The sequence below is a fragment of the Oryctolagus cuniculus genome, chromosome 11, assembly GCF_051225735.1.
Source record: "Oryctolagus cuniculus isolate XC-2025 breed Fujian yellow rabbit chromosome 11, ASM5122573v1, whole genome shotgun sequence".
Taxonomy (NCBI): domain Eukaryota; kingdom Metazoa; phylum Chordata; class Mammalia; order Lagomorpha; family Leporidae; genus Oryctolagus; species Oryctolagus cuniculus.
In genome coordinates this window covers 111,614,891-111,636,147 of record NC_142877.1, presented here as the reverse complement: position 1 = coordinate 111,636,147, position 21,257 = coordinate 111,614,891, and the positions used below count along the sequence as shown (strand labels likewise).

The following is a 21,257-nucleotide window of genomic DNA, read 5'->3' as shown; positions in this document are numbered from 1 at the left end:
TGAACCGGCGTCCATTTGGGATGCCAGCATTGCAAGTGGTGGCTTAACCCGCTGCACCACTGCATCAGTGTTTAGTGTGGACTGTCCCCGGCTTTGTCAGATGTTTGTCAGCCTCCACCCAGCAGACTGTAGTAGGAACTCACCCATTCTCCTTCCCTCCCCTCTTGACAACCAAATTGCCTGCAGTCCTTGCTAAATGTGCCCTGGGGAAGGGGGCCAGATCCCCCTTGCAGGAACAGCTGGCTAGAGGCTAATGTGGAGAAGGGCCAGCAGGCAGAGGTGGTGACTGTGGAAAGGCAGGGGAGTAAGAAGCACCTGGATCCTTCGTCTGGAAGGTGTTCTTGGAGTAGGTGTGGCTTGGACCAGGCTCCAAGGCTGGAGAGGTGAAGGCAGCAGGGGCCAGATTTGGGAGGCCTTTGCTACTGTGTTGGGGAAAGCATGCTGGACTCGAAGGCTGACGTCCCAGGGCTGTTCCCGGTGTCCCCTCTTGGCAGCTGTGTGACCTGAGTCTCTCTCTCTCTCTCTCTCTTTTTTTTTTTTTTTTTTTTTAACAGGCAGAGTTAGACAGTGAGTGACAGAGAGAGACAGAGAGAAAGGTCCTCCTTCCATTGGTTCACTCTCTAAATGGCCGCTGCGCCGATCCGAAGCCAGGAGCCAGGTGCTTCCTCCTGGTCTCCCATGCGGGTGCAGGGCCCAAGGACCTGGGCCATCCTCCACTGCCCTTCCGGGCTACAGCAGAGAGCTGGACTGGAAGAGGAGCGACCGGGATGGAATCCGGCGCCCCAACCGGGACTAGAACACGGGGTGCCGGTGCCGCAGGCAGAGGATTAGCCTAGTGAGCCTAAGTGCTGGCCTGACCTGAGTCTCTTAACCTCTTTGAGCCTCAGGGCCCTCCTGAGTGACGTGGAGTCTAGCAGGTGGGTTGCAAAGACTGCATGGGTTAAGGCCATGAGAAGTATTCGAGTGGAATCTGGGCAGCCCACTTGCCTCAATAAATGTTTTCTTCTCTCGTTAAGCGTTGCCACGTCTACTCACATTCAGTTCTCTCTGATTCTGCTGCTATCTATCCAGCCTGTATTACTGTAGGAGTTCTGCTTTAACTCCACCCTTTAACTGCACTACTTCCTAAACAGTGCAGTCTGAAGCCTTGGAGAGAATTTACTCCTGCGCTGTCCAGCACTGTGGCCGCTTGTGTCGACACTCTTGCTCCTTAAGATGCACTCTCGTTTCAGTGACTGAGTGTGAGAACAAAGAATGCCGTGGGGGCCTGCGTTGTGGTGCAGTAGGTTAATCCTCCGCCTACAGAGCTGGCATCCCATGTGGGCGCCGGTTCTAGTCCTGGCAGCTCCTCTTCCCATCCAGCTCTCTGCTCTGGCCTGGGAAAGCAGTAGAGGATGACCTAAGTGCTTGGGCCCCTGCATCCACATGGGAGAACAGGAGGAAGCTCCTGGCTCCTGGCTTTGGATCGGCACAGCTCCGGACGTTGTGGCCTTCTGGGGAGTGAACCATCGGAGGGAAGACCTTTTTCTCTGTTTCTCCCTCTCGCTGTAACTCTACCTCTCAGATAAATAAATAAAATCTTAAAAAAAGAATACCATGTATCTCATGGATAGTGTGTCCTTCTGCTTACATGTGAAATGCTAATAGTTTGGACATACTAGGCTAAATAAAATATAAGATTAAAATTAATTTCTCCAGTTAAAGGCAAGTATACAGAACAGATGAGTTTTGTAAGAATAGTTGTTTGCTCTCCGGGGACTTTACTGGCTCTTCAGGAAAGTATGATTTCCTGGTACTAGGTTTGGAGGTGCAGTTTCTCTCATGGGGCTCTGCCTTTTTAAAGAATGGATATGATCTCCTTAGAACAGTAGCAGGGGCAGCAGCACTGTGGCATAGTAGGCTAAGCCTCTGCCTACGGCGCCAGCATCCCCTGTGGGCACCGGATCATGTCCTGTCTGCTCCTCTTCTGATCCAGCTCTCTGCTATGACCTGGGGAAGCAGTGGAAGATGGCCCAAGTCCTTGGGCCCCTGCACCCATGTGGGAGACCTGGAAGAAGCTCCTGACTCCTGGCTTCGGATCAGCCTGGCTCCAGCCATTATGGCCATTTGGGAAGTGAACCAGGGGATGGAAGATCTTTCTCTCTGTCTCTCTCACTGTCTGTAACTCTACCTCTCAAATTAATAAATAAAAAAAAGGGGGGGCTGTAACAATGACCAATGTGCTCAGAGTCTCCTCCTCTAAGTAGATGTAAGAATGTTCTTTCTTTTTTAGTAGTGCCCCCTTTACCAAAATACAGGGCCTGAGAAGACCCAGAGCTCACACCTGTTCGTTAGTTCCCTCCCCTAATCGCACCCTGCTTATGGATGTCAAAGCAAGGAGACAGTAGACTCTGCGCTACTGTCTTAAGAATTTGAGTGGGGCCGGCGCCGCGGCTCACTAGGCTAATCCTCCACCTAGCGGCGCCAGCACACCGGGTTCTAGTCCTGGTCGGGGCGCCGGATTCTGTCCCGGTTGCCCCTCTTTCAGTCCAGCTCTCTGCTGTGGCCAGGGAGTGCAGTGGAGGATGGCCCAAGTGCTTGGGCCCCGCACCCCATGGGAGACCAGGATAAGTACCTGGCTCCTGCCATCGGATCAGCGCGGTGCGCCGGCTGTGGCGGCCATTGGAGGGTGAACCAACGGCAAAGGAAGACCTTTCTCTCTGTCTCTCTCTCTCACTGTTCACTCTGCCTGTCAAAAAAAAAAAAAAAAAAAAGTGATTGGCCAAGCGGCTGAAGTGCCATCAATTCACTTTAATCTTATTGATAATACTGTAGCACCTCTTACAGTTGTTGTGTACTCGTGTTTGGATTTTATTTGATCCTCCTCAATCCTTGCAACAACTCCTTTTTAAAAAATGATTTTAAACTTATTTATTTATTTGAGAAAGCAGAAGGAGAGAGAGGAATCTCTCACCTGCTGGTTCATTCCCCGAATGCTCACGCTAGCTGGTGCTAGGCTGGGATTGGAACCAGGAACTCAGTCCAGGTCTCCCATGTGGGTGGCAGGAACCCAGTAACTTGAGTCGTCACCGCCGTCTCCATTGGCAGGATGCTGAGAGGGGAATGGAACCCAGGCATTCTTGTCGCTCCCCCTCTTGGTGGAGGAACGACACAGGACCCTGCGCTGTTCTTTCGTCTGCTCGGCCCTCCCTGGGTTTGCTGCTGGTTCTTCCCGGGTTGGCTACTGTCCCTTCCACCTCCGTGGAAGGGCGGTTCCCCCTGCCACATTCCCCACTTCCGCGGGGGAGCGGCACACCGCCGGCCGGCTCTCTCGGGGGCTGCACAGGTGTTCCTTCAGATAGATGTTCCTGGTGCATGTTGTCTCTCTCCTCCTTTATAGTCCTCTTCCGCCAATCCCAACTCGGCTACCCATACGCCGAGTACGCTGCTCTCCTCCAATCAGGAGCAGGATCAGCTCCTGCAGGTCATCACTCAAGTTGACAAGAGGCAGCTGTGTAGAAGCTGTTTCCTCCTCTCCCAGCACCATATTGTGGGAGAGCAGATGCATAGAATAAGTCTTAATTCCAGTAACTCAGTCCAGTCTGGGTTGCTCCCCACAATTCTGATACGGGAAGTGGGCAGCTTAGCCGCTGGCTCACCTGCTCTTCTGCAACAACATCGTTCCACGGCTTTCACACAGCAACGTGCAGAGGCTCCAGGATACAGAAGGAGTGCCCAGCTCCTGCAGCCGGCCTGTGCAGAGCTGATCCCCGAGCCCAGGTCTCCTGCCCTGCGTGGCTTTATGGATGCTGATGTGCAGTATGGACGGTGCCTCGGGGTGGCTTTGCATATAACAGAGGCAAGATGGACAGAACTTCCAGGCAGCAATTAACACGTCCTCACTGCAGAGCTGTGTGAGCATGGGTGGCTGAAGACCCTGTAGTAGGCCCTAGGGAGGCCTCTGCTTTGATCTGTGACATCACCGTGGTTCCGAGGGCAAAAGGACATGTTTCCTTGCGGCCAGGGCATTTGACTTCACGGCGGGATCAAGACACAGCGAGTTGGTGAGAACGGGCCCTTTGGTCCTTACAACACAGTGAACTCCAGGTTATTTCATGTTCCAAAGAGTATCACGGGTGGCTTTGACTCTTTGGGTTCATATGATCGATTTTTAAAAAACAGTGCTTGTAAGGCCCAATGCCATTCTCCAAATTAAAAAAAAAAAAAAAAAGGTAAAAAGGAATCAGGGATGTCAGTTTGACAGAGTTTGACAGGCCAAGAGATCATGCTTTGGGGTACGGCGGGAGGGACACTCACGTACAGATGCACCTGCGTGTGGCCGCCGGCCCCAGGAGAGGCACCACGTGCTTCTGTGTGTGTCCCTCTGCTGGGCTGCAAATAAAGTTTTAGAAATGACCCTTGCAGGGGTGCAGGGGCCCACTAAGACGCCGTGAGGATTTTGCTTTTCCTGTTGCCAATGTTGTGTGGTGTGACAGCTTGTTGGCAGGCCTTTGTTTAAAAAAGGCTTACCAAAGCAAAGTGATTGGAAGTACCTGTTGGCACATGGGCCTCTCATTCTTGTGTTCTTTTATTCATTTAAAAGATGGCCGTTGAACACTCCCTGCGTGCCTGGGGTCTACATCAAATATAAAGCAGTGATGGTTTTTGCCCAAGTGGAGATTAAAATCTTGCAAGTGTGGCACCCATTAAGCACGTAATCAATCAACCAAGTGTATACTTTTGAAAATTGAAGAGTGCGATGGAGGAAACAGTGACAGCATGGTGGTAGATAGAATAGGGAAGGCACTACTTAGGTGTTCGTGTGTCTGAGAAGAGTTACTTAGGTTGATTGCCTTCAAGATCGAGGCTCTTGGGATTAGCTTTGTGGCACAGCAGGTTAAGCCTCTACTGGAGATTCCAGCCATCCCATATAAGTGCTGGTTTGAGTCCCGGCTGCTCCACTTCCAATCCAATTCCCTGCTAATGCACCTGGGAAAGCAGTGAAAGATGGCTCATGTCTTTGGGCCCTGCCACTCATGTGGGAGTCTCAGCCTGGCACAACCTAGCTGTGTCAGCCATGGAGGGAGTAACCAGTGTATAGAAGAACTTTGTCTCTGTCTTTCCCTCTCTCATTGCAACCCATCATCACTCAAATAAAGTAAAAATCTTAAAAGATCTGGGCTGCAAAGAGAAAAAGGACTGAGCCAGTGCAAGACCAGGCTGGTGAGTGTTCTAATATCAGGAACACACTTGTGAATGCGCCTGAGGTGTTGCCCTAAAATGAAGGGGCCAGTGGAGCTGGAGGAATGCAAAGCTAAGGAGAGACTGGCCCGAGAGATGGAGGTCGAGTCAGGTAGGACCTAGTATGTGGCAAGGAGATTAGAATTCATCTTGAGAGCTTGTGAGAGACTGGCGCCGCGGCTCAATAGGCTAATCCTCTGCCTTGCGGCACCGGCACAGCGGGTTCTAGTCCCGGTCTGGGTGCCGGATTCTGTCCCGGTTGCCCCTCTTCCAGGCCAGCTCTCTGCTGTGGCCCGGGAGTGCAGTGGAGGATGGCCCAAGTGCTTGGGCCCTGCCCCAGCATGGGAGACCAGGAGAAGCACCTGGCTCCTGGTTTCAGATCAGTGTGGTGTGCCGGCCGTAGCAGCCATTTAGGGGGTGAACCAATGGAAAAGGAAGACTTTCTCTCTCTCTCTCTCTCTCTCTCTCTCTCACTCTCTCTCTCTCTCTCACTGTCCACTCTGCCTGTTTAAAAAAAAAAAAAAGAGCTTGTGAGAACCATTGAGTAATTTCAAGTGGGATGTGAGTTAGATGGCCAATGCAGTAGCCATAAGCATGAGATGACACTGTCATTTTGGGGTAGTAAAGGTGAAGGCAGAGGAGGAATGTTTTAGAAGTAAAAATGGCTAGATTTCAGTGTGCAGACCTTAGACCTGGTGAGATGGGTGAGTGGGGAATTGAGAAGGGCCCCAAGGATGTGACTTGAGTAGTGCAGTAGATGCTGCTGCCATTTATGGAGGTGAGAAGATCTAGGTTTGGAGTTGAGGTCTGAGGCAGGCGTGAATCTCTCCGTGGGTTTGTATGAATCTGGAGCTCAGAGAGGCCAGCGCTGGAGATGCAAACGTGAGAGTCCTCAGCCTGGAGATAGTTGCACAAGCCATTGGCATGGGAGGTCTCTTGTGTGGGGCCCACTGTGCATCCTGGGACTCACCTGGCGTTTAGCATTGAGGAGAGGGGAGGGTCGAGGAGACAAGAAATGTGGGAGTGAGTATCTCTGAGGCTGCAGAGTGAATTTCCTGGAGAAAGGTAGTGGAGTTCCTGAGCGGTAGTTGAGTGCCCATGTGAATGAGAAGTGATTACAGCACATGCCTGGTTCTGTGATTTTCCTATCCCTTTGGGCTTTGCCATGAGAATGAATGTGGATGCTTTTGTCTGAAGCCTTGGATTTTCCCAGAATAGTCGGAAGGAAGGAGGGCCGAGGGAGGTGTGAGTGCTTGTAGAGGGAGGTTGGGATTGTGAGCCACGCTATCTAAGCTGAGCAGCAGAGAACAGAACGACATGCAGACCTGGCTGGGTAGTGCACGGGGACCTGAGAAATGAGCTCCTGACAACACCGATGAACAGGGTCCTTGTCATGGCAGTGGGAGGGCTAAGAGGGGCACGGGGGTGGGTGTTGATGTTGGGAATTTTGGAGGTTGGGCTGCTTAGGGTGACAGCAAGTTCTAGAACACCCGGCCCAAGTGAAATGCCAGATGGTTTCAGCTCATGGAGGAAGAGTGTGAGAATGTTCTGGGGCTTCAGTCTTCAAGAGCAGTGACCAGCGGTGATAGGGACAGCAAGAAGGATGGCAAGGTTCCCGCAGAAGACAGAAGGGCAGTGATACTGGGCATGGGGGAGGGGAAGGCTGGGAGCCAGGATGAGGAAGACCCATTTCCTAGCCCTGAGGTTCATGCATTGTAGATTGGGGGTAGAGGGAGCATCTTTCCTTTGATCTCCTAAAGTGGCTTAGGGGACAGCTGTATTTTTACCTAAGAGCAGGGGGTGAAGAGTGAGAGCAAGTTGAGGATGCATAGGTGTTGGCTGATTACATGGAAGTTCCACGGGATTCCATAGCTGGACTCGGCAGCAGGGGGTTGCTGCCAGGGTTTGTGTGATGGGTGTAAGTTTGTAGGAGAGCGAACATGCAAGGAGAAGCAGGCTGTGGCTGACATGTTCAGTCCTTGATCCATTAATAAATATGTTCTGATCAGCTCCCTCATGCCAGATACGGTTCTAGTAAGAGACCCAGCAGGAATGGACGAAGTGGACGAGGTCTCTGCCCTCTGTCACTCAGGGTCAGATTGTGGAGAGAGCGGACCGGCTGTATGTCCTGCTGACTTTGTTTCCACGCAGGGTAGCACCAGAGTTTACGTGGGGTCCTTCACCTCCCTAGTCTTGGCTTTCTGTTCTGTAGGATGGAGATCGTGAAGCCCTGAGCGACGGTGTTCATCCCATCCTGATCCAAATGTGGGAGGCGTTTTCGGATGAGATGTGCGTAGACACTTTTGCTTCACTAGAAAAAGGTGCTGTTTCTTCTAGAAACTGCTTCCATCTGTCAGCAAGCTGATGTCAAAAATAAGCAATCATGGGGCCGGCGCTGTGGTGCAGTGGGTTAAAGCCCTGGCCTGCAGTGCCGGCATCCCATATGGGCGCTGGTTCGAGTCCTGGCTGCTCCTCTTCTGATCCAGCTCTGTGCTATGGCCTGGGAATGCAATAGAAGATGGCCCACGTCCTTGGGCCCCAGAACCGATGTGGGAGACCTGGAAGAAGCTCCTGGCTTTGGATCAGCGCAGCTCTGACCGTTGTGGCCATCTGAGGAGTGAACTAGTGGATGGAAGACCTCTCTCTCTCTGTCTCTACCTCTCTCTGTAACTCTTTCAAATAAATAAAATATATCTTTAAAAAATAAGTAATCAAAAAAGCATAGGATGGGAAGAGTTCTCCTTGTTGCGCTGGCCTGTCCCTGCCCTGGGAAGGGGAGGAGTGGTAGGAGGTCAGTGTTGTTAATGGGTTATGTACTCTAAGGGCTTCAGGACCCGCTTCTCAAAAACCCGAGTGTGTGCATGAGTCACTCAGGGTCTGATCCAGAGTAGCGGGGCTGGGGTGAGGTCTGAGACTGCATTTTCTAACGATTTCAGCTGATGCTGACGCAGTGGGCTCTGCTGAGATGGGAGAGCGCAGGTCCTCCTCCCTCGTACATGCCCGACTCACGGGGAGACGTCACACCAACACAGAACCTGGATCCTTTGCCCTTTAGGGGTTTTAGTTGAAAGAAGGACAACTAATGCTCAGGAAGTGATTCCAAGAGGATGAAGTGTTTCTGATGGACTGGCCTGAGAGGCCCTGCAGAAGCAGTGTGGCTACGAGGTGCTGGGGAGGTCCAGGGAGGAGAAGCGACTTTCCAGGCCTTGGTCAGGACGAGGGAGGATGCCTGGGGTGCAGGCGAGCAGTGCAGGATCACAAGTCCTGGTAATAAACGCTGACATGTGTTGAGGGTCTGTGTGTGCTGTAGGACCTGCAGGGTAATAGAGTCCTCTGGGGCACTGTGACAGGGCCTTGCTGGAGCGCTCGCTTGGAACGGAGGTGACAATGTGTGACTGGCAGCCAATCTGTAGTTAGAACAAGTGGCCCAAATCCTCCGGTTCTTAAATGCACCTTGGATCCGTCTGGGGTCCTAAGCGATTCTGAAGGGTTTGGGCCGTTGTGTTCCTTAGGTTTTTATGTTTAGGAATGTGTTGTTCCTTAGATGCGTATTCCGTCTTTGTATGCAGTGTCATTTTAGACAAATCACTCATTGTGAACAGTCTCGAAAAATCATCTCTAAGCTTCATGATGTTAATTAAAAGATAGCCCCTGGTGTTGACTGGAGGTAGCTGGAGCAGGCATGTGTGGTGTGGGCTTGTGAGCTTCTGACTGGTGTGTTTCATGGGGAACCTTCCGGCCCTGGAGGGTGCATTCCCAATTAGGAAACCACAGATGTTAACTCACCGCACCCAGCGCGTAAGTGAAAGCCAAAACACATCTCCCAGTGTACTGTGCTTTTCATGCTGAGGTGTTTGAATTGCAAGCAACACAATAAGAAGATAGAATGATTTATGCTTGTGAGTGGTTTTAAAATTATAATAGCAAACTACCTTTCTTGTATAAAATTTGGCAAAATATATGTTCATATACATTAAAATTATTCCTGTTACATCCTGAGCTAATTTGGTACAGTGGAGCCTTTTTTCATACATATGAGGATTCTTCAAAAAGTCCAGGAAAATGGAAAGTGTAAGTCTATTTTGGTGCAAAAAACCTTTTTTATGGTGCCTCTTTTTAAAAATAATATACAGGCAGTGAGCATTATTACAAAACTGTGCATGGATTTCAGTGTTGTTTTTGCACCAAAATGAACTCACACTTTTCCACAAACTTTTATAGATATATAAGTATTTGCCCAGGTGTGCAGCATTTATTGCTTTGGGCTCTACTGTAGGACACTTCTGATCCCATTAAACATTCAGCTTTGAATCCTAAGCTTTTGTGGCTTAGCAAGTCAAGATGGTTTTTCTGGCTCATACAGGTTCCTTATCTATGTGAGTTGCAATGGTGAAGACAGATGGGAGTGGATGTTGAGCCCTGGGATGGGGTGTTGGCATGGAGGGAGGACTGGGAGACCCCTGAGTGAATGGGGCCCGGTTGTAGGTCCCCCTTCCCTAGGCAGCCCTGCCCGGAGGGAGGGAAAGCAGCTTTGAGGCTGGTGTTGGTAGCCAGCACATCAGTGTTTGCATTTATTTAGGAGGTAATTTCCAGCCCACCTCCTTTTTCTTCCTTCCATTCTTCTTGTGTAGATTCCTATATTGACTTCCTGGAGTAACTTCTGATAGAAAGTGAGATTTTTTTTTCCGTTTGAAATGTGTTTTGAGTGCACAGAGGTGTCATTTAAAAGTCAAATCCATGAAGGAATATTTTTTACCTGCTGGGTTTAATTTCCGATGCCAATGTTATCATAAAAGGTAAACCACCCTCCACTGTTTTAAAGCTTTGTACAAATTACCCAAGTTGGAATTAACTTCTGCAGGTGGAGAGAGGGAAGAATAAGCATTTTAAAGCGTTTTAAAAATATTATTTAAATATTAATGCCAGTTGAGTTCAGTTTCTATCCGACTTTCCCCTGAAGTCTAAACCTGTTTGTAGCTTTCCAACTTCTGTCATTGTATTTGGAGGTGGGGGTGGGGCACTGTTAGGGGAAGAAGGAGACCTGTTACAACATAATTGATCCTTGGAATGAAATAAGCATAGGATTCAGGATGAAACAGGTTAGATCAAAAGAAGGATGGCCTTTGGCAGACATTGCTAGAATTCGTTAACAGGGAGAGCAGAGCCTGGGGTGTTGCCTCTTCCTAAATGCGGAACCTTTGGGCAGTTAATGAGTGAATCTAGACTTGAGTTTTCTCATCTCCACAGTGGAAACGAAAAATAGTACTTAACTTGTAGGTGATGTTGAGAATTATACAAGCAGATGTATGGGGAAAAAAAAACCACAGGTGCTTATTGTTGGTTGTCTTGACTATTATAAATGAACTGTAAAAAAAAATCTAGATTTTTAATGTGATGAAGAATAGAATAGGTGGATCCTGCAGGTTTCAGTCACCCATTTGGTTTGTCAGTTGCTGCTTCTTTGTTGGAACCTGTTTCTGCCCAACCTTGCGGGGCGGGAGAGTGTGGGAGTGTGGGCATGGGGAGAGACAGCAGGGTAAGTAAGGGTGTGCTCAAGATGGCCATCACCTCTGAAATGAACCTGATAAATCTTTGCTGATCACTCACTCAAGGCCTCTCTCATTTGAGCCGTATAACCCTTCAAGATAGAAGGCATTGCTTCTATTTCCAGGTGAATGACAGGAGACTTCCCTGGAGGCGGGGCATGGCCAGGTCACAGTCAGTGCAGCACCTGGATTTGAACCCAGATGTGCGGAACTGCACAGCCTTCTCTCCCTCCCCGACACTCCCTTCCCCTGAAAGGTTCCCGGGGCTTGGTCTTCAGTGTGTAGAGATGTGGGGGTGGGGGTGGGGGTGGTGGGGATGACACTGTTCTCAGTTGAACACTCTGTTCAGCAGGATTTTGCTTTTTCTGTTTTACTTCTAGCCCACACCCTGCAGCCCTGTGGTCTTAGAACTGTTTGAGAAGAAGGCCACTTAGAACATCCTGTCAGAGCAGTCACCGAAGAGAGCCCAGCCCTGATAGTTGAGATGGGCTCCGTTAGGTGTTTACTGCCAGCAACTTGCAGAATGCAAACTCCTGAAGCCCCAGAGGGTCGCCTTTGGTTAGACTCTGATTCCATTTATTCTTTTTTTTTTTTTTAAGATTTATTTATTGATTTGAAAAGCAGAGTTTTTACTGAGAGGCAGAGAGGCAAGAGAGGGGTTTTTTATCTGCTGGTTCACTCCCGAAATGGCTGCAATGCCCAGAAAAGCCAGGAGCCTGGAACTTCCTCTGGGTCTCCCATGAGGGTACAGGGGCCCAAGGACTTGGGCCATCTTCTACAGCTTTCTCAGGCCAGAGCAGAGAGCTGGATCAGAAGTGGAGCAGCCGGGACTTATACCAGCACCCCAGATGGGATGCAGGCACTGCAGGCATCAGCTTTACCCACTATGCCACAGTGCTGGCCCCTCCATTTATTCTTTTTACAGACAATTATCAGGCACTTGTGGGTGACAGGCAGTATGCTAAGTCCTGGGGAAAGCCAAGTGGATCAGTTGGGGTAGGTCCCTACCTTCTGAGACTGTCACAGCTCATCCAGGCCCCCACCTCAGGGTGCCTGTGAGTTCTGAGAGAGGGAAGGATGCACTCTGGGGGTACAGAAAGAGAGACCCAAGCCACCCATGTCATTGGGCATCCATTCCTCGGGAATCGTCTGCAACAGGTGAATTCTGCTCTGTGGAGAGGCCTCCGGGGACTTTGCCAGCGACATCATGTTAGGGGTGTGTAGCGATGAGACCCAGTGGTCAGTTGGGGCTGTATGTCCGTTGTGTCTTTGTAAGTCGCATGCCTTTCTGATCAGAAATTCAGGCGAATGTTTGTGGGCTTGGGACTTCATCTTTTAGCATATCAGTGTGCAGTCTTCTGCCATGGTCAACAGATTGCCCCTGTCCAGGCTGCTGGTCTGTTGCCTGTTTGTTCCTGTCGATACTCTTTGATGTTTCCAGATGTCTTCTGCATGTTGAAGATCGATGCTCTCAAGACCGTCCCTGTTGAGTGCTGTTGGGCTTCAGATGTCACTGGGGTGTGGCTGCAGGTAGCTGCCATGGCCTGTCCAGCCTCCTCTCCCTTGTGTGTCCTTTTCAGTCTGACCCAAGTGCCTTTTGCAGTCTCTTCTGCCTGGAACACAGGAGCTCGTCTGTGAACTTGACCACACACGAATCAGTCAGCAACTGTGACTGTCTTTTCACTGGGTCTCAGCACCTCTCAGTTGTCACATTCTTGGGGACCCTACAGGTGTTTTGTCTCTCTCAGGGACAATGCGTTCTTTTTTTATGTTTATTTTTCTTTTCAGAGTGATAGAGACAATGATAATTTCTATCCACTGGTTCATTCCCAAAATGCCTGCATATCAAGGATTGGGCCAGACAGAAGCCAGGAGCCGGGAACTCTAGCTGGGTCTTCCCCGTGGGTGTCAGGGGTCCAAGCACATGAGCCATCATCTGCTGTCTCCCAGGGTGCATTAGCATGACTCTGGATCAGAAGCAGAGTAGCCAGCACTCAGGCTAGCAGCCTGTTTGTTAGGAGATGCGGGTGTGCATTTTGAAGCCAACCTGTGTTCTCATTTTTTTTTTTTAAACACAGCATCTGGTTTGTGCTTTGTATGTAAAAGGTGCCAACTAAATGCCCTGCAAGAATATTAGCTCAGGCCTTAAAGCTAACTTGTTTGGTAAAATGTGTGTGTGTGTGCGCGTGCGGGGGTAAGGCATCGTGGTGCAGTGGGTCAAACCACCACGTGTAATGCTAGCATCTCATATTACAGTGCTGGTTCAAGTTTCAGCTACTCAGCTTCTGATCCAGCTCCCTGCTAATGTGCCTGCGAAAGCAACTTACGTATGTGGGTCCCTGCCACCCCATCGGAGACCTGGACGGAGCTCCAGGCTGCTGGCTTCAGCCTGACCCAGACCCATGGTTGCAGCTCTCTGGGGGAGTGAACCAATGGATGGACTAATACTCTTTTACTATTCCTTTCAAATAAATAAATGTTTTTAGAAAGTGTGTGTATGTGACTCCTTCAGGTTTTTCAGACTGTAATATTTACTGAGTGTCAGTTTTGCTAGGCTGCAGGGCTGCGCCGTCGTCTCTTGGGATTAAAGGAACCAGAAGGCACAGGGCAGGTGAATGCCCTCAGCACCCTGGAGGAGGTGTTTGTCTTCTGCCTTTCGCATCCATCTCCAGTGCTAAGAAAGAACTCAGCCCTTCCTCTCTGCTCTTCCTTTCAGAAAGTATTATGAGGGAGGCCGAGGACTCCATGCTCCGGACAGAGACGCGGCGCTGGGATTAGGGATTGCCACCTCCGAGAGGATGCTGGGAATCTGCAGAGGGAGACGGAAATTCCTGGCTGCCTCTTTGACTCTGCTCTGCATTCCGGCTGTCACCTGGATTTACTTGTTTGCTGGGAGCTTTGAAGGTAAGGAAAGGAGGGGACGTGAGGAACTCTGGTTGTCACAGACTCCAAGAGGCTTCTCAGAGCTGTTGGGTGCTAAGTTTTCATTTTGCAGAACAATGGGATATGGATGCCTTGTCACAGGAAATGACTTGCTTAGTGTTTCAAGGGTAGTCAGAGGCAGTTGGTATTGTGAGAAGGAAAACTAGAGCAGGATAAGGTGCACCTGATGCATTCGCATGATGGTGGCCGCACAAGTGAAGTTGAGCCACGTGTCGGTAATGGGGAAATGTTGGGCCTTGGGGAAGTCCTTAGCTGTTCCTGGGGCCCGATGTTCCCTCTCTTAGTCTATGTGTTCATTCAGCCGTTCCCACAGTAGGTGTTTTGTCTGGGCATGGAGGAGTGGTGGCTGCACTAAGCCTGGTGCTGAGCGTAGGGTGTAACAGGTGTGGACGGTCTCAGCCTAGCAGAGAAGATGGGTGAGTGGACGGATGATTGTTGCACTTGGCGGTGCGTGTCTTGATGGAGGAAGGCAGGGTGCTGGCAGGGAGGTTTGTTGGAGCTGTCAGACCTGGGCTGTGGATGAAAGGTGATCAGTCATCCTGATGGGCTGGTCTTGGGGATGCAGTGAAGAATTGCCCTCCCCACACTAAGAAAAACAAATGATCATCCCTGCCACTCTCCAGACAGAACAGACAAGACTTGCCATTTGCTCTTCCAGCAACCTCAGCTGCAGTGCGACATTGTGTGTTTCTAAGATGGCTTTCCAAGCTCCAGGGGTGCAGGGAGTAGCGGTGGTGAAGCTCATGCTGTCTCTGTTCACCCCTGCACTTGAACTAGCTAAAAAAAAAAAGTGAAAAATCTGTCTCAAGGAAATCACTACTGTGTTTTTAAACATTTATTTTTTGCATAATTTTATTGACAGCTCAAGGCTACCTTTTAATTAGGAGCCAGGGCAGTAGACGGCGCGTGGGTTTTTGGCAAGGGGATCAGAAACAGGAAGGTGAGTTGATGCTGGTCCTTGGGAAGATGAAGAATTTCCCAGAGGTGATGGAGGAGTGCTTACCACAGAAGGCAGAGGGTACCTGCGCTGGAACAGCTGTAATAGAGGGGGTGGGCACCATTATCCTGACTACGGTCTTAACGGCTTGGCTGAGTGCCCATCCCCAAACTGCTCTTTTTAGCTAACCTTGAGTCTGGTGTCTTCTGTGCCCTGTCACAGAGTGTGTTCTGCAACACATGGGGTGAGATTGAGGGAGGGGTGGCCCTGAAGGAACATGGTGTGGACTCCCAAAGGGGAAAGACCCAGCATGAATCGTAGGGTGTGGAGAGGGTGTGACTGACTGTGCCTGTGGTGGGACGGCTGCTTTGAGGCCGTTTGCTACCAGGCGCAGCCCTGGCCAGGGGAGTGATTGTGATTGTTGAGTTTGAGCGCTTCTTGCTTTATCAATTATGGGAAAACTGGGAGGGTCGAGAAAATGCATGGCATCAAGTGACACTGGGTACAAGCGTCTTCTCTGTGGATGTGATGTTTAAGAATGAAATGCCCTACTCTTGGGACCAAGCTCTATACGGCATTAGGCAGGGGCTAGGTGATGTGGGTACGTTAACATACACATTCTGGCTAGAATGGCAAAGGCCACAGATGTACCACAGCTCAGTGAGTCCACAGCTGCAACACAGCAGCACCTGTTTCTGGGCTCTGCACCGTAAGACGAATCTAGAAAAGTCAGCAGATGTAGGGGGATGCCTGGGGACGCCAGTGCCCATGTAAACCTGGTTGCCTAAGAAAGTGTGAAAAGAAATGGGGACCCTATGGCTCAGGGCGCCCAAACACAGCACCAGCCGTCCAAGGGCTGTCACCTGAAGAGATGAGGCTTGGTCCCATGGCCCCTCAATCTGCAGAGGGATGTGGTGGCAGGGAGTCGGTGTCAAGTTCATCATCATGAGGCTCCTCCTGCCCAGCCCTGGGAGGACCTGCTCAGAAGGTAGTGAACGCCTCAGTAGGAGAGATGCACACACAGCAGTGCAGTGTCCAAGAAGGGTGTGGAGCACCGGGGCAATTGGACAAGGTGACCTGCCTGACCCCGAGGCCCCAAGACACTTGGCTGGGTTTTTATCAGAAGACAAAAGGTGACCCCTGCCAGTGGCTGCAGCCACCCGTGCTTTTCCAGAGGGGCCCGCGGAGACATCCTCCTCTCTGTAGTTACACTTCACACGCTGCAGTCCCTTTATCGGCCCCTTTGAGTTTTTGGTTTCATGACAAGTGAAGCCAAAAAGAAGGCACAGAGTTGCTCCGTGTATTCTTGGAAATGCTATTCATATTTTATGTGAGTCCATTTGCTTTCCACCCTGGTTTAATGCCAATCGATCTTCTGAGAGCAGAGCCAGGAACTCTGTCCAAGATGCAGATGCTGGCATCATGCATCCTGAAGTTGAGTCCACGCAGCGGCTCGGCGCATTGAGTGAGCGCTGGACAGCGGCAGGTGTCACAGGGTCTCACATCAGCTCAGCCAGAGGAGCCGGCTGGTTTGGGGCACAGTTGCTCCCCTTTCTAGACCTTCGTTTCTTCCAAAGAAGAGAAGTTGTCACAACGAAGCCCACCTTTGGGACACACATGTTCTACAGACAAGTTCAGAATTCTAAGCCTTTGGTGTATGCGAACTGGAAACAAGCAGAACCCTCCCCAGTTAATGGGAAGTAGAACGCAAGAGGGAGCAGGCTGGTTGTGCTTTGTTCCTGAGTGTGGAACCATGGTTGTTAGCATCAGTTCTCTTCTCACCATCGGAGTGTAGGGCGTGGAGTTTACCTCCTGGAAGAGAAACAGATTCCTGTTCCCAGAGCCATTTGTCGCAGCCCACGGGACCATCGGTGAAAGACATTAAACAGGGTGTTTTGTAAGCACTGAGTTCCTAAACCCAACTTCTTCATCTCTTCCCCATCCACCTGCCTTCCTCTGCCACCTCGGTTAACCTTCCCAGGTGCAAGCCCTCCAAGCGGTAAGCCTTGGTGTGGTTATTGTCTCTCTCCCGTCGGCTGCCTTCCCGCTGTCAGGTGCCACCTCCTGTTGAGTTTGCTCGTGGCCTCTTACGGCTGCACCTTTTGCTTCCCGTCTTTGACCACTGCGGCTATGCTGGCTTTGCCCTGCTTCCTTGGTGATCAGCCTCCGTGTTCCCGTGTCTGTTCCCGCCTGCGTCGACGAGCCAGGCGCCTTGATGATGCCACAGAGCCATCTCCTAATGTCCCCCTCACATCCTCTGCCCGGCCACACTGGGTCCTTGGGATCCTATGTAAATGGCCCTTGTGGTCTCTGCCCTTCCTGGGTGCTATTGCATCTCCCTGGGGCCCTTTCTTTGTTCCCTTTCCCTCGTCCCCTGGCTGAATGGGACCCTCGGCCTCAACACCCCATGTCTGCACCTGGCCCTCAGCTGGCATCCTCGGCTTCATCTTCCCCAGAGTCCTTGCACTTCCCCTTCATGCTCCTGGCGTTTCTTTGTTCTTGCTGCCGTCATTATCGCCTGTCTGCCCCGCTGGTTTCCAGGCGCCGCAAGGGAAGGGAGTAATTCTCTTCTGTTCATGCGTCCATCTCTAGCACCTGCTGTGGGGCCTGGAGCGGAGTTGGCCCCCTGATGTTTGCTGAATGAATGAATGAATGCATGAGCCAACAGATGTGGTGTTCTCTGGCTGTGAGTGGCAGCAGCTCTCCCTGCCTCCTGGATGGCCTCTGGACCCCTCCCTGTCATTCTGGGGTCTTTGGCAACTTCTCATCCCCTTCCTTTACCCAGTAATTTCAGCCTTTACGTAGGTTCTAGTGCAGTTGTTAAATTCCCTAGGTAAACATCTATTCTCCTGCGTCTTAATTTTTGCTGTTGTGTTCCTTCTGCTCACAACCCTTCCTCCCAGCAAACACCTTCCGCGCTCCTGGTCAGTGTCATTTCCCCCTAATGTCTGATCCCACGTGGAGACTTCTGAGGCCAGCATCCTCCAAGTGATACGCGGCTTGTTCGACGTCTTTCTAAGCACTCACCTGTGAGTTTCCTGATACAGGGACTCTGATTCATCCCCGCCCTCCCAGTGTCTAACCAAACACGCACTGCTAGTGGGTATTAAAAATGGATCCTGGGGCCGGCACCGCGGCTCACTAGGCTAATCCTCCACCTAGCGGCGCCGGCACACCGGGTTCTAGTCATGGTCGGGGCACTGGATTCTGTCCCGGTTGCCCCTCTTCCAGGCCAGCTCTCTGCTGTGGCCCGGGAGTGCAGTGAAGGATGGCCCAAGTGCTAGGGCCCTGCACCCACATGGGAGACCAGGAGAAGCACCTGGCTCCTGCCTTTGGATCAGCGCAATGCCCCGCCTGCAGCGGCCATTGGAGGGTGAACCAACGGCAAAAAGGAAGACCTTTCTCTCTGTCTCTCTCTCTCACTGTCCACTCTGCCTGTTAAAAAAAAAAAAAAAAGGATCCTGGAGCGGACTCTTCCTCCAAATGTAGCCTGTGGGCATTCTTTCCTCCTGCCGGAGAGAATCAGGAGCCGGTGTTAGGGAAGAGTTCTCGGTGCAGAGAGCCTGGCTCCGTGGGCCCCCCTGTATTTGGTGAGGATGTTCATCTCGCCCCTGTGTCATATTCGGCACAGCCACGGCTCCATTTGAACAGCGACGACGCCTGTTATTTCCCACGAGCGTCACCTCTTCTCATGGCCGTGGTGGGTTCTAGTTGCGGGATGTGGTTCTCTGTGGCCCGTCAGGGAGAGGTGTTTCGGTGTGACTGAGCTGCGAGCCCTTCAGGAAGTCGCTCACACAGGCCGCCCTTTGAGCCTGCACAGCCAGCTTGATGCAGGAGCTTCCTTGGTCTGGGAGGCAGGCCTGTGAGGCTGTGGTGGGAGTTCTTTAAGAGCCAGTATCTTCAGAGACTGTCAGGTCAGAACAGGCTTAGGATATTAATTTTGGAACTGATTTCAGCCCTTGCCTGTGTTTTGTCATAATGCTTTGGTTCACTGTTCCTGCTGCACTTTTTTCCTTTTTCTTTTTCTCTTTCTTTCTTTCTTTCTTTCTTTCTTTCTCTCTCTCTCTCTCTCTCTTTCTCTCTTTCTCTCTTTCTCTCTTTCTCTCTTTCTCTCTTTCTCTCTTAGATTTATTTATCTGTTTGGAAGGCAGAGTTACAGAAAGGCTGGGGCAGAGAGAGAGAGAGGTCTTCCATCAACTGGTTCACTCCCCAGATGGCCACAACGGCTGGAGCTGTGCCGATCTGAAGCTAGGAGCCAGGAGCTTCTTCCGGGTCTCCCACACGGGTGTAGGGGCCCAAGCACTTGGGCCATCTTCTACTACTATCCCAGGCCATAGCAGAGAGCTGGATTGGAAGTGGAGCAGCCGGGACTCGAACTTGTGCCCAGATGGGATGCTGGCACTGTGGGCGGCGGCTCTCACCCCTATACCGCAGCACCAGCCCCTCCTGCTGCTCTTATGAACACCAACTCCTCCTGCATGAATGTGGTTGAGAAACACCACAGTAAATCTCAATGGATAGAAATGAGGTCCTGACACTTGACCATTTAGGAGGGAGCCAGAGAGCCGTAAGTTAAAATTGTTTCTTTGCTGTTTTACTCAGTGTGGAGGGGAAGGTGTCTTGGGGCTCAAGTGCTGTGGGATAAGGGAGATGGGGGGATTTATCTTATCCAAGGAGGACTTGTCCAGACACATCTGATTCTCCAGCCTCAAACGCACCTCCCAGTCTTCAGTCTGGAGAATGTGCCAGGAGTTTTGTGACCTAACCCCATCCAAGATGCTGGTGAGCCGTTGGCTAGGCCATTACTGTCCCTAAGGCCAGGTTCTGTGGCACCTGGGGTGGCAGCACAGCCCAATTTTGCCTTCCTGCCAGTGGCTCAAGTGTGTCACTTAATAAGGATATTATGGGGTATAAGAATGTAGGATGCTAAGTGCAAACTGACATGAAGAGAATAATACAGCAGACATATTGATTTTTTTTTTAATGATTCAAAAATGAGGAGTTTCCTAGCAGTGTTTAATAGCTGCCAGTGCTGGATGTGAGCAGAAGCTTACTAAGAGTGCACACGGAGTGAGTGGCGTCAGTGGTGCCCAGGCCACGGGACCGTGATGCGGTTGCAGGTGCCTGTGGTTCTTAATCTTTGGGCAAAAAAAAAAAAAATCTCTTTAAGGCCTTCGTACCTGGGAGGGTGCTGGAGTCCATCGCAATGTTACTGGGTTGTGAGGTGGTCGTAAAGATGACATCTGCTTTTCCTATACTCTCAGCCTAGGAGCTTTTAAACACTTTATTTATTGATTTTATTGGACTCAAGAGACAGAGAGTTCCCACTGCTGTTTCACTCCTCCTAGCCTGTAATAGCCAAAGCCAGGGGCCCCGAGCTCCACCTGGGTCTCCCATCTGGGTAACGGACACCCCGGCGTCACCCGCTGCCTCTCGTGCTGCACGTTCAGGAAGCTGCAGTCTGAAGCAGAGCTGGGACTTGAACCGGGCCACTCCAGGACGGGGGGCGGGGGTGTCCCAGTACCTGTTTTACCATTAGGCCAAACACTGGCAACCTCCCTCCACCCCGCTGGCCTTTGATCTTAAAATAGCCTTGGCCAGTCTACCAGGGTGGGGCACACGGCCTCACGTACCAGTTGGCTGCCTCTCCTGGAAAAGCTCAAATCAAGAGCCTCAGTCGGAGCGTCAGGAAACCTGGCTTCCTGGAAGCCCGGAGTCTACTCAGACTCAGTTACCTATCGCTGCTGTAACCAATCACCACCCGTTTAGCGGCTCAAAAAAGCACACATTTCTTATTGACGGTTCTGGGGGTCAAATGTTGGCAGGGCTGCTGTCTTCTGGAGGCCCTGGGGAGGAACCCGTCTCTGGCCTTTTTTTGGACTCCACAAGCTGCCTGTTCTCCTGGGTACTGGCCCCTCCCTCCACCTCCTCCGAGGCCTCTGAACCTCCGACCTCTTGGTCTGCCTTCCTGGTCCTGTCTCCTCCTCTGACTCCTGCTGTCCTCTTGGAAACCCCGCTGGGATCACACTGGGATCACACTGGGATTACCCAGACCACCCAGGGTCATGGTCCCAGTTCAAGGCTAACTTCCTCACACCTGCAAAGTTCTCGTAGCCACGTCAAGTGGCACATTCACAGGTTCCGGGCTTTGGGACGCCACGGCCATCTTGGGGCACACTTTATTTGGCCTCCCCCGTTCTGTCCTGTTCTCCTGCATCCTCTCCATCCTCTTCTTACTGCCAGAAACAGAATGAAGAGATACTGTGCCACCCACTTTCTTATATCTTGGTCTTGTCACGCCTTAGGAGTTTTGAGTTCTTTACTTTTACCTGGGTATTTTAATATTCAGCAAGGGTTATAGCACATATAAAAGGCATTGTATTCGGATGTATTGGCATGAATTGTTTGAACAATTTTAAGCCATAATAATTTGTCTACTGTGGGTGTTTAATTAGTGACCCATGGTGATGGGTTAAGGTCTTCTGAAAAGAGGCTCAGAACTACTGCTTTTGGGTGTGGGCGGGGACAGGGAGGTCTTGGGTTTAAAGCAGTTAGCATTTATATTTTATTTCAGTTACTGAGCTTTTCTTTTTTCTTTTACAAAAGGTGAG

At 50.9% G+C, this 21,257-nt stretch overlaps 1 protein-coding gene across 5 annotated transcripts in view; it reads left to right on the top strand.

The window, feature by feature from the left end:
- Nucleotides 1-21,257, top strand: part of LARGE1 (LARGE xylosyl- and glucuronyltransferase 1) — a 564,622-nt gene that overhangs the window by 141,101 nt on the left and 402,264 nt on the right. For all 5 annotated transcript variants that reach the window (XM_051846591.3, XM_051846590.3, XM_051846588.3 and 2 more), the window contains one exon: nucleotides 13,483-13,670. In XM_051846591.3, coding sequence (XP_051702551.2) covers nucleotides 13,565-13,670 — 106 coding nt within the window. In that variant the 5' untranslated portion in view covers nucleotides 13,483-13,564. The remainder of the gene's footprint in view (nucleotides 1-13,482; nucleotides 13,671-21,257) is intronic.